Below are 22029 nucleotides of genomic sequence, written 5' to 3' on the forward strand. Positions count from 1 at the left end.
CAACTAAACTAGTCAATACCAGGGATTTTAGATGACAATATCCTTTTATATTTCCGTTATATAGCAGACAATCTTATCAAGAGTGATACAGTGGTAATTATGGTCCTATTGGTCCCTGGCCCAACACTTTAACCACTAGGCTACCTGACACCCTAGCCAATTAATAAAGGTGCCATTGTTCTAGATGTCTTCTTTTTGTCAATCCATTAAAATAAAACATAGGTGTCATTATGAACTGGTTTTACTCCAGAGTGCCAACTAATTGGCACAGCCGTCTCCAGGGAGACAATGACTTACCTGCCACCCCAGCCAATTGATAAAAGGTGCCACTCCTGTAGAGATATTATTTCAGCCAGTGGATGAATGGAAAGAGCGGTGCATTACGTTTTTTGAATGTTCAGTTAAAAATATGCTCAAACATGCCTCTGAAATGTATAGTAACCAATCACATCAGCCCTTTTCACAGCAGTTATCTGCAATGTTTGAGAATGTTTGGCATCTGAATGCATCTATAAAATCCAGACTAATTGGCAATGGCATCTCGAGGGAGACAATTACATTCTCATCCAATTAGAGCAACTGTCATTAGCACATGACACCATGTCATAAATAATTGACTAGCCCTAATGCCCTCTACTTGTCTGTCCTCTTGCACAGTTCCGCTACAAGAGTCGAATCTATCGACTACCCCATGTAAACGAGAAGCAAATTGCCAAACTTCACACCAAGGTGAGTGCTGCTGACACACTTGACATTCTTAGAAGCTATTTGGACTAGATCATTTGTTATGATTTTCTTTTCACACAAGCAGCAGGAAATTCATGCTGCACCAGAGGTCTGCCAGAAGGTGTTCAAACGCTTTGGTTAGACCCCTGACCTGGAAGATATACAGTAGGCGTTTAAATGTTTGGGGTCACTTATAAATGCACTTTTCCCAGTCACTTATAAATCCACCATTCCCAACCACAATGCCATATGAAACAGCCACTATATTAATTTTTTAAATAAATACAGCCCCTAGCAACCACGTTCTAACGGAAAACAGCACTTCTCATATGTTGACATTGAACATAATGGCAAGTCATCTGAGGACCAATAGCACTGGGACCATACCGAATGCAATCAAGTTTTTAAAAATTGTTTAAACGTAACTGCTGTGATGAGTTGCTTATTCAGACCAACTTCAATGTTGCATACACGTATAAACCCACTGACAATGTTGTATACCTGGTAACTAACATGGTGCTCTCCATCAAACATACACTACCGTTCAAAAGTGTGGGGTCACTTAGAAATGTCCTTGTTTTGAATGAAAATTTTATTTTTTTCTAATTGATCAGAAATACAGTGTATACATTGTTAATGTTGTAAATGAGTATTGTAGCTGGAAACAGATTTTCAACAGAATATCTACTTTGGCATACAGAGGCCCATTATCAGCAACCATTACTCCTGTGTTCCAATGGCATGTTGTGTTTGCTAATGCAAGTTTATCATTTTAAAAGGCTATGTGATCATTAAAAAACTCTTGCAAGCGCAAAATAGTACAAATCCAATATATCAAATGTTAAAACTAAATGTTAGAAATGTTACTGTTTTTGGAAATATTCATGTCCATTTTTAATTGTATGCCAACAACATGTTTGAAAAAAGTTGTGACAGGGGCATGTTAACAACTATGTTACATCACCTCTTCTTTTAGCAATACTCTGTAAGCGTTTTTAACTGAGGACACCAATGCTGTAGCTTTGAAGGTGATATGTTTTACCATTCTTGCTTGATATAGGATTTCAGCCGCTCAACAGTTCGGGGTCTCCATTGTTGTATTTTTCATTTCATAAAGCGCCAAATGTTTTCAATAGGTGACAGGTCGGGACTGCAGTCAGGACAGATTAGCACTCGGACTCTTTTACTACAGAGCCATGCAGTAGTAATACATGCAGAGTGTGGTTTGGGCATTGTCTTGCTGAAATAAGCAAGGCCTTCCCTGAAAAAGACTTGATCTGGATGGCAGCATGTGTTTCTCCAAAATCTGTATATATTGGTCAGTATTAATGGTGCCTTCACAGATGTGCTTGTCACCCATGCCATGTGCACTAATGCATCCCCGTACCATCATAACTGTGCACTGATACAAACCTGGATGGTCCCCTCTCCTCTTTAGCCTGAAGGATGCGATGTCTTTGATTCACAAACATTTCTATTTAGTATATTTGGAGACCACAGGACACTTTGCCTCAGCCCATCATAAATAAGCATTGGCCCAGAGAAGACAGCAGTGTTTAAATTCATTAAATTTTTGTCCAAATGTGTTTCACTGACAAACATGGTCTCATTACAATATGTATTTTGTGTTGAAAATACATTACCGAATGCATTTATCACAATGATGTGTATTTACTGGATGTGACTGGTCACCCCTCTGAGCCTGGTTCCTCTCTAGGTTTCTTCCTAAATTTCAGCCTCATAGGCTAGTGTATGTTCTAGTAATGTAAGCAATAATTCCGTGGCCGGGATGACTGAGGGTCGCACCTCGTTGTCCCCGGCTGAGGTGAGTGAGGTGGCTCGAGCTTCGGCGGCCATCTTGAAGCTCACACAGGCCAACTCCCTCTTGGTCGGTTGGGTGATGGCGATGTCAGTCGTGCAGGTTCCACACCTGTGGCTGGCCCTGACCTCCCTGAAGGAGCCAAAGAAGGTTCCGTTCCTGAACGCTCCGCTGCAGGAAGACGCCCTCTTCGGCGCTGCTAACACTGATGCCCTGGTGCGCCAAAAGAAGGACAGGGAGGAGCAGCTCAGTCTGTGTCCCCTCTTACCGATCCCTTCCTCCTCCTCTGCGTCCGCTGCCCCTCCTGATGTTCCGGCCTGGAGGTCAACTGCGTTGTCGCCGGCGCAGCACCGCCGTGCCAGGTCTGCAGGCACATCTGAGCTGGACGCGGCACGTCCGGCACAGTGTGGAGTGAGGGAACCTCGCCCCCCGATGTCGTCCCCTCCTCTTCCTTCCCGCTGACAGAACGACGGGGGCCAGTAGGCCCCACCGTTCAAGAAACGGCGTACCTGACTCTTTGGGGGGGAGTGTCCCTCGGACGCTTCCCCTCCCAGTGTGCGTTCTGTGAGGAGCTCCTCTGTGTTGGTAAATAAAGCTGTGTGTTCACCTTATTTACCTGTGAGTGAGCCTTCATTGCAGACAGCTGTTGTAGGCCTAGGTACGGTTAGTGAGCGGTCTCCCTGCCCTCAGTCTCTGAGGACGGCTGTGCCCGACTCCATAAGTCTGTGGATTCCATCCCTGCTGCATCTGAGGTGGCTGGCCAGGGTGGGGGCCCGGGCAGTTTTCTGCTGGGCGGAGTAGAGTTCTCTGCTTGCCCGACTGAGGTATCAGGTTGGCTGTGCTCGGCTGTGCCTCCTGCTGGAGCCTCTGTCTCCTTGGTTACGGCTGTAACCAGTGGGGAGACGGACGGCTAGGCCCAGGTGGCGCATGCATCTTCCTCTCCCTTTCGGGTTGGCCGGGTTGGCTGTTCGCGGACAGCATCTCCGCAGGGGTCGGGGCCGAGGACATGTACAATGTCCCCCCCCCCCCCCCCCGTTCTCGGGGGTCGTAGAGCCCGTCATGACGTCTCCTTTGAAGGTTGCTGCCCTACAGGAGGAGATTGCAGACCTTCTGGAAAAGGGGCCGGTGTCCCTGGTCCCGTTGGGGCAGAGGGAGAAGGGGCTGTACTCCCCTTACTTCCTGGTGCCCAAGAAGACAGGGGCCTTTTGGTTCTGGCGCACTCGGCGGAACAGGCACGGGTTCACATGTTCCGGTTTGTGACTCAGCTCACTTGCCTGGGCTTTGCGGTGAACTGGAAGAAGAGTGCTCTTCAGCCCAGTCAATTGGTAGTATTTCTGGGACTCCAGCTATCCACAGTCTCTATGAGGGCTCGAGCGTCTGAGGTGCGGAGAGAGGCCACTCTGCGGGCCTTGGCCCACGTCTGTCTGTTACGCACGGTGTCAGTGTATGCGGTCATGTCTCTCCTGGGCTTGATGTCGTCAGCCCACGTAGTGTTCCCGCTGGGCCTGCTACACATGAGAGGCCTTCAACGCTGGTTCGCCGACCTCCGGGGGCGGCTGGTCAAGGTCCCGAGTTCTCTGGAGTCGGACCTGGCATTCTGGAGAGACCCGTGCACTCTGCTGCGTGGGGTTCCCATGGGCAGAGTGTTGGTTCAGGTCCCTGTGTTTACAGACGCATCCCTGACGGGCTGGGGCAGGATGTGCCAGTCGCGTTCAGTCAGTGGTGTGTGGCCCCCTTTCGGAGCGCCACATCAACTGGCTGGAGTTGGACATGATCAGACGCGTGTTGCTGCACTTTGCGCTGAACCAGCGAGGTCGGGACGTGTTGGTGTGGTCAGAAAACCGCATAGCGGTAGCTTACATAAACAGGCAGGGCGGCGTCAGGTATCTGCCCCTCCACCTGTTGACGGTGCAGATTTGGGAATGGGCACACGTGCACCTCAGGTCTCTGAGGGCCATTCACATTCCCGGAGTGCTCAATGTGGGCTTGGACTTGCTGTCCCGGGGATGTCCTGGGAGGACATGCACTGCCCCCTGCGGTATTCTCTTCAAACGCAGGACTGGCCCCCATTGGGTGTGGACACGTTGGCTCACCGGCCGTGGCCGAGATTACAGCTTTACGTGTTTCCCCCTCTACAGTGCATTCTCCCTGTCATGTCTCGGGTGCGATCGGAGGGGCTGTCGCTCATACTGATCGGTCCTTTTCACCTGAGTGCCCTGTGGTTTGCAGAGGCGGCCCAGATGGCGGTGGGGACACCATGGCCGATCCCTTACCGCCACGGGGCGTTGACTGACTGAGGAGGTTGTCGCGACCATTCAAGGTGTGAAGGCGGCCTCCACGTCGGTTAGCTATACTAGCTGTTGGGGTATCTTTGCCCGCAGATGTGAGGATACAGGGGTTGACCCCCCCTGTTGTGACTTGGGCAGTCTCCTGTTGTTCCTGCAGAGTCTATTTGAGCAGCAAAGGTTCCCTGGCACGCTCAAGGTGTACGCATGAGTGATCTCAGCGTGTCATGAGGGGTTCAATGTGTTTAGTCATCCCTTGGTGAAGCAGTTTCTGTCCGGGTCCCACCGTCTCCGGCCGGTGGCCCGGCGGACGTTGCCTCAGTGGGATTTGGCTTTGGTTCTGGAGGCGCTGTGTGACACGCCGTTCGAACCGATTGATCTGATACCATTGAAGATGCTGTCTCTTAAAACAATGCTTTGGTTGGCTCTGACCTCTGCTAAGAGGGTCAGTTACCCTTGTGCGCTGTCGACGCAGCCTGGCTGTCTCGCCATCAACAGCGATGGCAGCAGGGCCGTGTTGATCACTAACCCAGCCTTTCTGCCCAAGGTGATCAAGGCGTAGTTTCGTTCCATGAAGATGGTGTTGTGGGCATTTGTTCCTCCTCCCCATTCGGGAGAGAGGGAGGAGAGGTTGCATTGTTTGTGTCCAGTGCACGCTTTGGCCCAGTATGTGCAGTGTACAGCCGCGGTGTGACCGCGCCCCAGCTCTTTGTGTGTCATGGTGGCCCCAAGGCGGGCCAGCCGTTGTCGAAACAGCGTCTGTCTCACTGGTTGTGTGACGCGATTGATCTGGCCTACAAGTCACGTGGCACTCCTACGCCTAGGGGGCTTGGGGCCCACTGGGAGGACATTTGTGCTGCCGCGTCTTGTGGGACGCTGTTGCAGTTTGTCCGGTTTTACTTGCGTGACATGACTGCAGGCACGTTGGCTCAACGCACGTTGGGTCTCTTGAGCTACTGGGATGGTCCATTTGACATGGGTCCGTCCGTTGCTCCGGTGTGCCTGTGCGACTTCGGCCTGTGCCTTCGGCATGTTCTCTGAGCTGGCCTCGGACGTTACGATTCAGCCATGGCTGATTGAGGAGGTACCGGTTGGGTTGATGTCGTGAGTGCATTCATTTGGGGCTGTTGTCAATGCACAAACATATGTGCTTGGTGTGAGCGGGATGGAAGCGGCTAGGTGTCGCTGGCTCTTATCTCGTTAGTGAGGTAGGGGACCGGCAGGGAGGACATCTTGGGCTTGCTCGCCGTGCATACAGGTAGGCCATGTTATTCTGCCTGCTTTGCATCTCAGACAATTGCGTTCATTGGTGATCATTGGCTGCTGATGACTTTGACTTTAAGCTAATAATGCAGGTGTATTTTTTCATTTACGTTTTGAAAATCCATCGCTGGTAATCCATTGCTGGCCCTAATAATCGCAGGTTACGTTTGCGCAAGTAAAACGTATTTGTGTGCGTGTTCACGATTGCGGACATGCATTCCTGTGCCTGGGGTTTCTGCAATGTTTTGACAACGTTGGTGGTTGTGGAGCATACATCAGACTACTGTAAATGTAGTGTACCCGCGAAAAGCTACAATTATCTAGATTTTTATATACGGTAATGTCAAAACTCTTTGAGAAATTTGCATTTATTGCCACAAGGTCTTCAATTGGTTATAGGCTGTTCCTATTTGTTTTCTAATGCCTCCTAATATGAATGTAATCTAAAAGTGATCAAAGTAATCAAATTACGTTACTGAGTTTGAATAATCAAAATGTTATGTTGCTGATTACAAATGTTGACAGGTAACTTGTAACTGTAACAGATTCCATTTAAAAAGTAACTTACCCAGCACTGTGTGTATTTGTGTGGATTTCAGTGTTGTTCAAACAGTTTATTTGTATTTACATAGCAGTTACTTATTAATAAGAACATGCCTATCAACTTAACTGAAAGCCTTTCCAATTACAGAATGCCAGGAGTGTGCAAAGCTGTCATCAAGGCTGGCTAATTTAAAGAGTCTTAAATATTAATGTTTTGTGATTTGTTTGACACTTTGGTTGCTCTGTGATTTGTTATTTCATGGTTTTTATGTCTTCACTTATTCTACAATAAGGAAATAGAGTAAGATAAAGCAATGTCCTGACATTTGATATTTATTTCTGTTCTGTTCCTGACTGTCACGTGCTGGAGTGTGGAAGGACACAGGCGCAGATAATCCATGTTTAATGAAAACAAAAAGGCTCAAACAAACCAAACCAAACCAAACCAAACCAAACCAAACCAAACCAAACCAAACCAAACCAAACCAAACCAAACCGCAGCAACCAGTGACGTGGGGCTAACTTAAACTCAGGCAAAAACCAAAATGAACCACACCAGCATGGCAAAATCAAAGGACTTAAATAGGGTCCCCAATTGGAGGCAATGACCAACACCTGCCTCCAATTGGGGAGACCAAAAGGATTGGAGGTGGCTAGATGAGCCACCTCCTGTCCTGTCCTTGCTATGCCCCGAGCCCAGCGCAGAGATGGCTAGAGGCATAGCCAGGACGTGACACTGACAGTATTGTGCAAGACCCACCGGAGTCCTGTTCTTATGCTAACCTTAATCTGGCTAAAAACAGTTACAGTGGGGAGAACAAGTATTTGATACACTGCCGATTTTGCAGGTTTTCCCACTTACAAAGCAGTGCATCAAATACTTGTTCTCCCCACTGTATATTGGTAACACCCAACTGACCAGGTTTTTTGTCTCTATTTGAGTCTTCCATTTGATTAGTTATTTTGGCACCCAATTATCTACCTACATAATTCTACTTACCTACTTGATTTAACCAATGCAACTTGGCATAAATACTTATGTCATGCAATAAAATGCAAATTAATTACTTAAAATTCATACAATGTGATTTTCTGGATTTTTTGTTTATCAAGAGTACCTATGATAAAAAGGACAGACCTCTACATGCTTTGTAAGTAGGAAAACCTGCAAAATCAGTGTATCAAATACTTGTTCTCCCCTCTGTACATAAAAAATTAAGTTAACAAGAAGTTGAGCTACCGCCTTCAAAAGTCAAGGAGTCATATAAACTCGATTTTCTTGTGTAGTATTTTAGTATAATCTGTGACTGTTTCTATCAATTGATCTAATCACTTTTTGTAATGCAGAACTGCTGCAGCACTGTTTGAGATTTATGATGTCAGCTGTTATTATTATTAGTATCTGCAGTCTCTTCAACTCACCTGTCTGCATGTCTTTCCTGTCTGCATGTCTCTTTACTCTCCTCAAAAATGTGTATTACTTTTTACTTTTTATATCAGCAATTGTGACAACATGCTTATACAGATACTAAACCTGAAACCCCCCAAAATCAAGCAACAACAAGAACTGATGTACAGGGGCCAGGAAAAACTCCCAAGTCAGGTTGGAACCTATGAGGAAATCTAGAGAGGAACCTGACACTAAAGAGTGGCTGTTTTTCTTCTGTCTGTGCCCGGAAAAGATTATAGAAGTACATGACCACTTTGGTGTTGTTTTTGCATGTTTAGATTAGTCTTTTGGCAGAATCCAAAGGACAGGGACGACCAGGTGGGGTGTGGGACAGCAGGAATTATCAGGAGAGGGAAAACTAGGGTCGTCAGGCCCGGTCCTGAGGTACAGTGCAATGTTGGAAAGGACACATTCAAAAGGAGGTTTATTTGGATACAAAAGGATACCCCAGCATATAATTCAGACTGACCCTAGTCCCCATCACAAACTAATGAAAAGTAAACATTTGGAACTGAACAAGGACAGACTAACCCTAGTTCTCAGCCACAAAACTTTTATCAGCTTGAAAGTTGGGAGTGAGATTGTGGGAGGGTGGGGGGGGGGCACTATGGCCCAGGCTGGGCCAACGAACCTGGAAATAACACCTCCCACTTTGCCAAGCAAAAGATCAAAGTGAAGCTAACCAACTGCATGCCACCTTGAGTGCGGCAGGACCAATTCAAAGAAATAAGTAGGAGCAAGTCCCTGAAATCCTTTGTAGGTTAACAACATAATGTTAATATCAGCCCTAGCCCTAACAGGCAGCCAATGTAGAGAGGCTGGTACTGGAGTAATGTGATCACATTAGCAGCCGTATTTAGCACTAATTGTTGTATTCATTGTCTTATAGGGGTATCCAGAGAAAATATCATTGCAATAGTCTAATTTTGCAGTGTCAAAAGCAAGGGTTTGCTTTTCTGCATCATCTATCAAAAAATAACATTCAAATTGAATGTTGGAAAGATGGAAAAAATATGTTCTTGAAATATATGTTACTTGTTCATCAAAAGAGGCATCAGGTTTTAGGCTAACGAGGTCCCTCACAGTTTTTTGCAACTTGACCTTACAATTTTGGGGCTTCACCTTGTTTCATAGAAATGTAGAGTACAACTGTGTGTCTGGATAACATTACCAAGAGAAAGCATACGGTACATAGTGAAAACCAAATAATTTCCAAAACCATGCCTTGAAGAACACCAAATCGTATCTTTCATTTGTCTGAGGACAGACCTTCCATGCATACAAACTGATATCATTCTGATTGATAGGATCTAAAACAGGCAAGGACATGTGCTTTGACCACGTCTACTATATGGTCTAAAACTGGTTTGGAGTATATCGTAAATATTATTTGTCTTAGTGATAGCAGTGAGTTTTTGGGGAACAGCTTGTTCTTATATTTTTGACAGAAACTGTATATACCGTATATATATATTAGGGATGTCATGATGCCAGAAATGTAGTAGTCGATACCAATACAATTGAAATTCCACGATTCTCAATACCAAATTCGATACCACTGTAAAAAACTAAAACAAAACAATAAATCCCATGTACTAAAGAATACAGCAGAGGCAACATACACACACACAAACACACACATCTATATTCATAGTACAAGCAGTAGTTTAAGTTTACTGACATGGTGAAAGACCATTAGTCCAGAAATATTTATTTCAAATGCTAATGTTTTATTTTGGTGACAGATGACACAGACTAAACAGTAACGACAGCAGCCTACTACTACGCGCTATGGTTACATTGAGGTAGCCTTTAGCCATTGCTAGTCTCGCGAGGCCAGACCTCCAAGCGACATTCTAGGCCTGGTTTAAGAGTTAAGCCATTGCAAACGTTGTATGGAATATGGTTGGCTACACAGCAATGCCTGCTGTCTCAGACTAAAATAATGGTACTGTGTACTTCACTACCGTGTGATCCGATCCAACAGACAAGCTACTGTAGCTCAAATTGCTGATAAAGTTAATGCTGGTACTGATAGAAATGTGTCAGAACACAGTGCATTGCAGCTTGTTGCGTATGGGGCTGTGTGGCCACAGACCAGTCAGGGTCCCATGTTGACCCATGTCCACTGTCCAAAGTGCCTACAAAGGGGCACGTGAGCATCAGAACTGGTCCACGGAACAATGGAAGAACGTGGTCTGGTCTGATGACTCAACGTTTTCTTCTACATCATGTGGTGTGTCGCTTACCAGGAGAACACATGGCACCAGGATGCACTATGGGAATAAAGCAAGCTGGTGGAGGCAGTGTGATGCTTTGGGCAATGTTCTGCTGGGAAACTTTAGGTCCTGCCATACATGCAGATGTTACTTTGACATATACCACCTACCTAAGCATTGTTGCAGACCATGTGCACCCTTTCATGGCAACGGTATTCCCTGATGGCATTGGCCTTTTTCAGGAATGGTTTACGGAACACAACAACAAGCTCAAGGTGTTAACTTGTCCTCCAAATTCCCCAGATCTCAATCCAATCGAGCATCTGTGGGATGTGCTGGACAAACAAATCAGATCCATGGAGGCCCCACCTCACAACTTACTGGACTTAAAGGATCTGCTGTTAACGTCTTGGTGCCAGATACCACAGTACACCTTCAGAGGTCTAGTTGAGTCCATGCCTCGAAGGTTCAGGGCTGTTTTGGCGGCAAAAGAGGGACCAACACCATATTAGGCAAGTGGTCATAATGTTATGGCTGATCAGTGTGTGTTTGTGTGTGTGTGCGATATATATGTATATGTATGTGTGTGTGTGTGTGTGTGTGTGTGTGTGTGTGTGTGTGTATGTATGTATGTATGTATATATACAGCTCTGGAAAAAAATATATTTATATATAAATAAAAATATACACTATATAGACACACCCTTCATGAAGTGAAGCAAGTGAATGCAAGAAATATAAAACAATTAATCATATTATGGCTCAAATATAAGGGGGAGCTGTATACTTTTGTTTCAACACAATCATTTCTTAGACACACTTTTTTATTAATTAGTATGATTATAAAGTGTTTGAGGCCAAAATTTGACTCAAACCTTTGTGTTTGTATATAGATATTGGTGGCGTCAAGCACTCCTCCAGCATTGTTTCATTTGGTCTACGTCTCACAAAAATTCTTCTTTGTGATCCAAACTTCTCAAACTTAAATACGTCTGTCCATAACACTTTTTTCCAATATTCCTCTGTCCAGTGTCTGTGTTCTTTTGCCCATCTTAATCTTTTCTTTTTATTGGCCAGTCTGAGATATGGCTTTTTCTTTGCAACACAGATTAGAAGGCCAGCGTCCCAGAGTGGCTTCTTTACTACGCGGGTACTAATGATGCAGCCAGTTGGGGACCTGTTCAACAATTAAATCAATTATATTCAAATGTATTTAAAAGATTCAAAACTAAGTCTCTTCAGAATGTTGAAATAAGGTGTCTTGTGTATAATGTTTAACAATACTTGTCTAACCAACAATCATAAATTGAGTAGTAGTTGACCAAATATGACTAAAGGAAAAGTGAAATTGTATTTATTTTAAATTAATTGAAACATGCAGTTGGAAATGTTATATGGCCACTTTAAATTCTGAGGCTTATAGCCAGTCAAATTAACAATTTCATACTTTAGTGTCTCAATTGTCCTCTTTTGACAATAAACTGAAAGAGTTCTGTATTATTAATTTAGTCATTAGCTCCCTGATTCAGGAGTGGATTAGTGTGCCTGCCACTTTCCTTGGATGTGGTAGCTTTTTATCGTCTTCCCATATTAAAGAATACTGAGAAACAGTCTACAAAAGATAGGGGCCCTTCAACAATGAATGGGGTACCGGTTGGTCAGGAGAATTGAAAGTGGTTAATCGGAGAAGAAGAGAGACTGAGGATGGATGTTCCAAAGCAGGAATAGGAACACCACAGCCAGTCCCTTATATGTGTCTGCATCATCAACAGCTGGGGTAAAACAACTATAAGTGCTCCTCAAAGCAGGAGACCTGGCTCTTCACAGAATTGTAACACCAAGTGAAAATTAGGAGAATATTATCAATTAGAACTAATGGAATATATTATCAATAGAAGAGAACTTCTATTAGTAAATGAAAGGAATTTCTCGTTTCTTTAAGAGTCACTCCAGTCACATGATCACCAAGTGTAGCTGAGTTTGGAGAGGATGGCATCCGTGTTGGGGTTTTGAGACTGTGTTTTTGGAGAGAAAAGTGATTCGCTTATTGAAACATAGAGTGAATGCCCCTCCAACCAACCTGCTGCACACATGAACCTCATTTTGATCAGGCTTGTGATTGGTGGTTATATGGAGACAGTGTGAGAAAACCTTTTGAGAACTGTGTGATTTTGAGAATGATGCATGCAGAGTGTTAGAAATCTGAATAGAAAAAATGATAAACGCACGCTTTAGCCTTTTCAGGCTCGGATGGTAAATTTTTCCAAAGCGGTGTGAGTCTACCAAAAAAAAGGCACAAAAACCTTTTCTCACACCCCTGAAGTCCTATCCTCAGAACCAAACTGTTTGGGGAAATTAGCTCATGTACATTTGAAGTCAGAGGTTTACATACAGCTTAGCGAAATACGTTGAAACTGAGTTCTTCACAATTCCTGACATTTAATCCTTGTAAAGATTCCTTGTCTTAGGTGAGTTAGGATCACCACTTTATTTTAAGAATGTGAAATGTCAGAATAATAGTAGAGAGAAAGATTGATTTCAGAATGTATTTCTTTTATCCCATTCCCTGTGGGTCTTAAGTTTACTTACACTCACTTAGAATTGGTTTTTGCCTTTAAATCTATTTAAGTCAGTAAGACACACAGTCTTTTACTGACTGACCGACTGACTGACCAACCTTTGTTAAATAGCGTAGTGGTTAGAGAAGTAGACTTGTGAATTATAGGTCCTGAGTTCATATCTCCTCGCAGGCGAAGCAAAGTATGCATTATGAATTATTCTGTATAGACGTAAACTTTGCTGGCTTAAACCGAATCCTCAAACTGTATACAGTTATATTGGGACTGTTTCTGGCAAGTTCATCTTCAGTCCCTAGGAAGTTAGTAGACACTAGTAAGCCTATTACTGGCTAGAAAGCTGTTAAAACGGCCAGTGGCAAAAGCCATACAGTTCATAGACGCTATTTGTGGTGGAGGTAAACTTAATAAGAAATGTTAGTCAGTTTAATACAATCCTCAATGGAGTCTAGCAACTGCTGAAATGTGTATTGCCATGGCGTAGTGGTTAAAGACAGTGCCTCTCATGTGGAAGACCTAACTTCGAATCTATTGAGAGCAACAGCATTTATTAATTATTTCTGGTCCACGATTCTCTTGTCTTTTCACTCAGTGAAAAAGTTAGTTATCGTTGCCTTGTGGCGGTTTTGGAGCACTACCTTCTTCCTTGCTGAGAGGCCTTTCACGGTATGTCGATATGAGACTCATTTTACTGTGGATATGGATACTTTTGTACCTGTTTCTCCCAGCATCATCACAAGGTCCTTTGCTCTTGTTCTGGGATTGATTTGCACATTTCGCATCAAAGTATATTCATCTCTAGGAGACAGAATGCGTCTCCTTCCGGAGCGGTATGACGGCTGCAGGTTCCCATGGTGTTTATACTTTCATACTATTGTTTGTACAGATGAATGTGGTACCTTCAAGCGTTAGGAAATAGCTCCCAAAGATGAACCAGCCTTGTGGAGGACTACCGTTTCTTTCTGAGGTCTTGGCTGATTTATATTGATTATCCCATGATGTCAAAGAAAGAGGCACTGAGTTTGAAGGTAGGCCTAGAAGTACATCCACAGGTACACCTCCAATTCACTCAAATGTTTTCAATTAGCCTATCAAAAGCCATGGCATCTTTTTCTGGAATTTTCCAAGCTGTTTAACTGCACAGTCAACATAGTGTATGTAGACTTCTGACCCACTGGAAATGTGATATAGTGAATTATAATTGAAATAATCTGTCTGTAAACAATTGTTGGAAATATTACATCACACTCTTACAAGAAAGGGTTCTATATAGAATCATAAATGGTTCTATCAATTGCTTCATATTTGGAACCCCTAAAAGGTTCTATATAGAACCATTTTATGTGGCTCCTTTTAAAGAACCCTTTAGGGTTCTTTGCAGAAAAACAAAATGGTTCTATGTAGAACCCTTTATGGGTTCCATAAATAAATACTGGTAAACCCTGTTTATGATATAATAAATAGTTAATACATAGATTATATATTATTAATGATATATTTTCAAAACATGTTTGTAATAAATGATTTATATTATGTGAATACTAGTAAAGAAGTAAAGAAGCCATTCAAGTCATTTAAAATATTCTGTATTAATCATCGCATCAACAAGTTCATGACAGTAAAAAACTAAAATACATGTGTAAATTAAAACACAAAAAACAAGGCATATTTTTAAACACCTTTTCATCTCTAGACTACCTCTTTAAATGTTCTGTGACAATTCATTGTACATCTTCAGTACTGGGATAGAAATCTTTTTTTTGCTGTGTTTTAGTCTAAACAAGTAGCGTTCCATAAATGTTAGTGTGTGTGAAATAGGTTTGAGGTACTCCACTCCAAAAAGGAAGTAAACCCCAAAAAGATACTCCAATGCTCTGGCCACATCCATTTGTGCATTTAGAATGGTCACGTCATCCATCTTGATGCTGATCTTTTCTGCTTCAAGGGGATTTGTTGCTCCATGGAAAATGATGGTGGGGTTGGGACTTGTTGTTTCCTAATGAATTGAGACATTTGTAAGTTCAAATACAAACAGAAGTGTACTTGACAATATCATTAGAATATATGTAGGTTACACAGTGCAGGAAATATTAAATCCAAAACCACGAAGCATGTAGACTCAACATTTACCTTGTCTAGACAGAATAGTAACTTTCTGTTCTCTCTAAAAAAATGGGGCAGAATGATCAGGGCTGCATTCCTTCCAGATCTGAAATTATAGAAAAGACAACAGATGCACCCAATCAAGAGACACGTTGAATGCTTTGTAATCTGTAGGTTTCTTAAGTTAGGTTTGCATTTTATGGGCATCATAAATGATAAGATGTACCTTCTCCATTTGCCTCATTGTTTCCAAGTAGACTGGATAAGAGGCCACGACGGATTTCCCGTTTTGCCATCCTGAGGATGTTGGGGTCATTATAACTAATGCGTCGTTTAAGTTGAAATCAATATCTTCCCCAAAGCGCATTGCCATTTCATGTTGCATCTTCAACAGAAGAGAATATAGAACAAAAATAATAAGAAATACATTATTATGCTTTTGCTCTGTGTTATGAAATATTACAATGGCAACTTACAAGCCGTGGAACTCCAAGAAATGGAAACATTTCCATCACCTTGTGTGTTGGTCTATCCATGTACTCCACTCTTTTAAACAAAGATAGCCTCATTCTATTTTTAATTGCATAGTAATCTGGCTCTTTTTTGTGTAACTCAGCAATTATTGTTTTATTGTGCTCCTCAAAACTTGTTTCATCTTCTCCGATGGTTTCCAGATCCAGCACCAACTTAAAAAAACAACAACATTGTGCAGCACCGTAAAGGATCAAAAGACATATCTATACAACAACATATAAATACTGTACTATACTGTAAAAATGTGCAAGCCTCTTGTGTGGGAGTTTGAAACACATTTTCCTCATCTCTTGATCTTTTTGCAAGCTGGAATTTGGAAGGACACAGGTCAGGAAGAACATTGATAAGGTTGTAAAATGTGTTTATAATTCTGAAAGAACTGGTATGAAATAATCACAAAGACAATCTAATTTATACATTCAACAAATTAATTAATGGATTATTAAATGAAACCTTCTGTTCTGAAAAATGGTCCCCAGTTGTCTGATCAATGTTTCTCTTGCACCCATATTTTTTCTTCATGAGCTGAACTGTTTCTGAGTGGATCAAAGGAATCCTTTCTTTTTTAAATGTATTTCGTAGGCATTCTAGTAAGGTGTCCTGTAGAGATAAAAGCATACTTTATATGCATGCACTATTATGTGGGAGCTTTCCTGTAAAAGTGACCATTGTGGCATTTCAGAAAAGTTGTACATACATGGCCAGAGGGGCTGCCATCCTTTAAGAAGGGATATTTTGTGTTCAAGCTGCCTAGAACATCTCCATACATTTTATGTCTTGGATACCTGAAAGCAGATTATCTTCTTAATACACAGTGCTCACCACAACAAGTGTTAAAATGGAGTTTTTGCTTTAAAAAGTATTCAAAAAATCACCATGTGTGTTTTGTAATGTTATCGAACAGCACTTGGATTAAAAGGGAACACAGATGGGATTTATCCTTTTTTTTAAAGGATGGATCCTTCCTTTTGAGAGCCTCGTTGAGCTCTGGGGGAAACTCAGGGAGAAGGAAAACAGCCGGCCATGGTTGCCCCACGCATGGCTATTGATGTCTTTGTCTGTTTAAAAAAAGTTTAATCTTTCTTAAATATTTGACATCATGACTTTTTTCTTGTATTTTATACTTACTCAGTACATGGTGCTTGAACCTCATAGGGCACTTGGGTTTCCTGTCTGTATGGATAAGGATACAGTTGAATTAGAGCCTGCACTTGCCCTTCATTAATTTTATATATCCCAGCTCCCAGTTTTATCATTACAGGGAATAATTTCTCCACCATCCGTTCTGTTAGGCCCAGCAAAGTCTCTCCATCAATTTGCTGTTCTGCAATACAGGAGGAAAAAAGGCATAATTAAGATGTTTTTTAATTCATTATTTACACATTGATTTTATTTTACCTCTTTTTGTGCACGCTGTGATGAAACGTGATGAATGTATCATCATCATGGATATAAGTATCCAGAGCACAATAGTCTTTCTCCTCTCCTGGAAAAACCACAATCCATTTATTGTGGTCCTCCAGTTTGAAGGCATGGTAATGACTGTTGAAAGGTTTTGGTGTCAGCAACTTTCCAAATATCATCCAGATACCTCTGAACTGGATTATCTTGGCTATTTTCAGGAAAACTGGTATGTCCTCTTCAATGATATCTATGATGATGCTGTCACCCACTTTATATTTGATGTTGTTTGTTGAGAGAGAACTTGTCACACCAAGTTTCTCCTCTCCGTAGATGTTATCAACCCCGCTCTTGCCAGCAACGCCTTCCTTAATGTCCAGTGGCAAAGATCGTTATGGAATCAGTCGTTCCCCTTCGGTGTAGGTGATTTGGTGGAGGACATCTAACGATGTAAGTTCCCAGCACTGCCTCAACTGGTGCCTTTTGGAGAGGGTATAGCACAGGTTCTTAAAGTTGCAAGTGTTCCGTGATAATTTCTTGAAATATTGGTGCTTTCCCTCAAATCGCATGTATCACAGTAGCTTCAGGGGCCCAAATTCTAATATCAGACAGGGGTAATGTATGAGGAAGTGAAGTTTGGGGGTGAAAGTCTCTGGGAACACTGACTGGAAAGATGAGAGGAATTCACCAATTTGAAGACTAAGGACAGGAATGAGACGACTTCTTATGATGGGTGACAAGATAATCTCACCAATCTCTCTGCACTTCAGATAATTATCCCAGTGTGCATCACCTTCTGGGATATAATGTTCAATTAGAAAAGGCAAAATCCAAAAAAGACACCAAATTTGAGCTGCTGATCCCTGTAACTTGTCCTGTTTTAGAACACCTTGTGGTATTTTTGTTGGGATGTTTCCTCTGTCATTTTGAAAATGTTTCTGAAACGTTTCCAACTCTGAATTTATGTTATTGAGAGAGACAATATCCAAACGATGAAATGCCTTGATTATTTTGCAGATCACTATGGGTACAATGCCTTCCAAGAAGTCATGCATTAAGTCTGGAGGAAAGGCTTTGGTGACATCAAAGTATTATAGATCACTTAATGGGCATTCTCTGACCACACCGTAGGTCAGTTTTGATATTTCACTATTCTGTCTGATATGATATTTGTGTACCTGTGAAGATCGGATGATGACATTGTCTTCATTGACATGAGACCTTAAGTCTTTGTGTGTGGTCATACAAAACCTGCACACTCTGCCACTGTTGAAACAACAAGTGAATCCAGCCAAGCCATGAGCTGATAAATTCTCAGCTGAAATGGTAGCCAGAGCACACCTGATATTGAAATTGTGTCCATTCACATTGATTGACAGTCCATCCAAGTATAACTTCTTAAGGTCATGAATAAGTGGAAGCAAAATGTTTCTGTGCGAATACCTCTGAAGCAACTGATATCTTACAAGTATGCATAAATGTATGTGTCACAGCTGTGACTTGAAGTTGGACTCTAGATTTCCAATAGTGAATTAAAATGCTGTGATTTTGTGAATGGATCTTTTGGAACCCAAAGGATTCACCACCTCAAATTAATCTGTGTAGAGATGTATCCTAAGAATATTTGGGTTTCCAAAAAAAGGGCATTCTTGGAAAATCTTTCCGTCTGTGAGGTTTTCCAAAAGTTCACTTGGAGCTTTTTCACTGTGTCTTTGAAAAGACTCAAAAATGTCCTGTTTTTCCAAATGAATTTTGAGAATGTCTTTTATTGGCAAATACTGAAATGTGTCTTCCTTCTCCTTGCTGTTAACACCTAGAATGTGTTGTACAGGCTCCACAAGATTAAGATTTTCTTTGCTGTATTGTAGCAATTTGTATTCAGATTGCACATACTCAAAAGCAGACTCAAATATTCTCTCATTGGAAAGCAAGCTGTCTAGGTCCTCATTGCCTTCAAGTTGAAATCCTGACTGTTCCAAGTGAAATTTTATTATTGCAGCATAGTTTTCTTGAAAAAATGCAGAATGAACTGAAGGTTGGTAACAATGGTTTCTTGTGTTACTTTGGGAATGAGATGCTTTTCTTGGATGTTTAATATAAAAAGAGCAATATGTTGCTTTAGCCCATACAAAAGTGTGTTACTATCAATAGCAGGCAAACCAACTGGTTGTGAATTTCCAGCATCTAAAATGTTCTCTTCATTGTGCTCTGATGGTGTATTTTCCTGACTGTGACTAGTTGTATGAAATGCAGCTTTATGCTTTCGGTAGATGTGGTTTCTAAAAACGGGGACACTTTTATAGCTTCTCTTGCAGCCTTCTATATCACATACAATTCTAAAGTTAGGTTGGTGGTGATTTAACAACTCAAGATGTTTCAAGTACTTGGTTAACTGAAACTTAATCACATCACATAATGGACATTTGTAGTAGTCACCCATTAAATACCTCTGAACGTTTCTTTTGCGTCACTCAGATGAATCTCCTCAAGCAATTCCCAAACATCTTCAATTACCCACTTTTCTACCAATGTTTTCTGTAAATAAAGGGTTAATTTGTTGCACATCATTTCATTGAATGACTATTACAATAGCTAGGTGGTGCTATATGTTTTTGGACCGAGTCTTAGTAACGCTCTTTTCTTCTCTTAAGGGCGCTGCTAAACACGTCCCATTCACTAGAGGACGTTAACTACGACATACACTTTTAGGAGTGATGTAAGTGGCCGTTGCTATTTGGTCACCATAACAAGGAACTCATGATTTGGCTAATTTAGCTGACAATGTATGGATGATCTACTTAAAATTCTGTTAAGCCATTTTGGTAAACTAAAATTTGTTGAAGTTATGTAGTGGCTGCTGGCTAATGTTAAGTTAGCTATCTGGCTAGTTGCTAGCTAGTTATCTTTCGTTACTTATCGGCCAAGGTCGTAATAGTTGGTCGTAATGATCAACATTAGCAACCCACTTGCATTGTATAACCTCTAGCTATTTACTATATTGTTATTCTAATTTACGGGACTGTAGCGTAAGTTAAAATATTGTACTCACTTGTAAATCACTCCGTCAAAGGAATAAACTGAATTTTGTCCGTTAAAATGTAAATGGTCGTGCATATCTGAAAACAGAATTATCCCAAGGATTAGGGTACTGTACATGTATTGATAAATGCGGCTATTACGATTTGCAGTGATGGTCTGAGTACGTATCGTCTACTCAAGTTGGGAATTTGCTGATTCCAGCTAGACTTAAATCTGATGTACTGTAACAGGTTGTGGATAAAGTCTATTATCATTTTGGATCTTTTGGATCCCAGTTATACATTAGACTTGACATTTCAAAGATGGTCAGTGCAAAGCCACTCTGCACCTCTGGCAGATAGACTACCCTCACGACCCACATGCAGGTACATTCATAGGGGCAACTCTGCCGTGATATCGAATAGAAATACTGAAAACAGTAGGTGCTACTGTAGCAGTAAGCCTACGATATCGAGAAAAATTATAATCAGTGTCTTATGTTTTATTCTTTGTTTCAATAAAGCTTCTTACTCAGAACCTTGAGTTATCTGCTTTACTCTGTGGACATTACCTGTTATACATCTTTATCCAAAAGTCCAATATCCTGCAAGTCAGTAAACAGTGTTTCTTTATATTATATATAGCATATAACCCTAATAAAGCCAAGAGAACCATTTTTATAAAAAAAGGTTATTTTGCTTTCGCAAGACTCAATAAAGAACCATTTTCCTTTAATGGTTCTTTGTTATACGGTTAAGAACCCTATGGTTCTATATAGAACCCTAATTAACCTTCTTTTTTAAGACTGCATGTACAAAGTAGATGTCCTAACCGACTTGCTCCAAAACTATTGTTTGTTAACATGAAATCTGTGGAGTGGTTGAAAAATGAGTTTTAATGACTTCAACCTAAACTTCCTGACTTCAGCTGTAGGTCAAGGAAAACTGTGCAGCAACTCCTGGTGGGTTAGACAGTTGCTAGATAAGCTGATGCTGGTGTTGGTGAATAGTTCCAAAGATTTAGTGTGATGAAGATTAGGGGAATCAAGTGGTTAGCACCAAGTCATTGATTCAAGCTCTTGACTTGCACCTCACTGGCCTTGACATCAACATCAAGCCTTGATTGAACTAATAACAAAACCATTCCATAGTTCAATCATATATAAGTATTAAATTGTTCCAATTATGGAAAGATAGGCAGACAGAGATAGCCCTTGATCTGGCATTGACCATAAAATGTTGGGGGTGGAGCTATGTGGCTGTGGCTCAGTGAACCATTATGGGCGATCAGTCCACCCTGATTGTCTTTCACTCTCACCGCCTCCTGACAGATGACATTTCTGGGTTACAACTAGAGCAGTTCACCTCTAATGTCTCAGACTGGAGAGAGGGAGAGAATGAGAGAGGGAGAGAATGAGAGAGAGAGAGAGAGAGAGAAGGGGCATTAGAGGGAGAGAACCTATTTGAGTTTTGAATTAGCATGAAAGAGACACCGTGAGGGGAACCTGTCTCCACCTTTTAAATGCCATGGCCAACACTGGCATTTCACACTTCCTAACCAGAATCAATCACACAGGGTTTCCCAGCAGTCTGAAATTGAACCAATGGAAGTTGGTAGGAAGCCCTCAGAATTTGGAAATAAATCTAAGGCGCTGTTACAAGGGTTGTGGGTGGAAATGTACAACGAGTCTATTATGCCGTCAAGGTCCGTGGGAAGTGAGTGAGATGCTATTTTGTAATCAGATCTATTAATAATCTATTATCTGTTGGCCTGTTGAGTCAGGGTGCTGTGGGAAAGGTGGTATTTGTCTGTAAACTATTGAAAGGTATTTAACGTTTCACCTGGCACACTTTATTCAAGTCATGTACGACACAAGCATACATACTCAATAGTGCATTTGCTCTTTCTTACACACCTGGCACACACACACAAAATGCTAACTTTTACATACAAATAAGTCTTCACTGACTGTTTTGGGGGGGTACTTGATATATGACAAAAAATGTTACATGATCAAGTAACCTGGTCTAGGGTGGTCAAATAGATAGCCCATTTCTATTTCAGCAAAAACACTTTTCTTCACCAATGTTTC

The 22029-nt window shown here is 41.8% G+C and overlaps 1 protein-coding gene and 1 long non-coding RNA gene across 5 annotated transcripts in view; one reads left to right on the forward strand and one right to left on the reverse strand.

The window, feature by feature from the left end:
- Window positions 1-22029, forward strand: part of LOC105006621 (SH3 and multiple ankyrin repeat domains protein 2) — a 276728-nt gene that overhangs the window by 71177 nt on the left and 183522 nt on the right. For all 3 annotated transcript variants that reach the window (XM_034297425.1, XM_034297433.1, XM_034297430.1), the window contains exon 4: window positions 658-729. In XM_034297425.1, the coding sequence (XP_034153316.1) occupies window positions 658-729 (72 nt within the window). The remainder of the gene's footprint in view (window positions 1-657; window positions 730-22029) is intronic.
- Window positions 14636-20150, reverse strand: LOC109615387. Of its 2 annotated transcripts, XR_004576864.1 has the most exons (11): window positions 19969-20150; window positions 19367-19454; window positions 16917-17399; window positions 16778-16842; window positions 16394-16691; window positions 16216-16303; window positions 15972-16118; window positions 15461-15670; window positions 15211-15369; window positions 15012-15090; window positions 14636-14877 (listed from the first exon to the last, which is right to left on the reverse strand). It is a non-coding gene; the product is annotated as an uncharacterized LOC109615387 (long non-coding RNA). The 2 variants fall into 2 exon arrangements; XR_002196390.2 differs by having other exon boundaries at window positions 16394-16842.

This window comes from Esox lucius, chromosome 2 (assembly GCF_011004845.1).
Source record: "Esox lucius isolate fEsoLuc1 chromosome 2, fEsoLuc1.pri, whole genome shotgun sequence".
Taxonomy (NCBI): domain Eukaryota; kingdom Metazoa; phylum Chordata; class Actinopteri; order Esociformes; family Esocidae; genus Esox; species Esox lucius.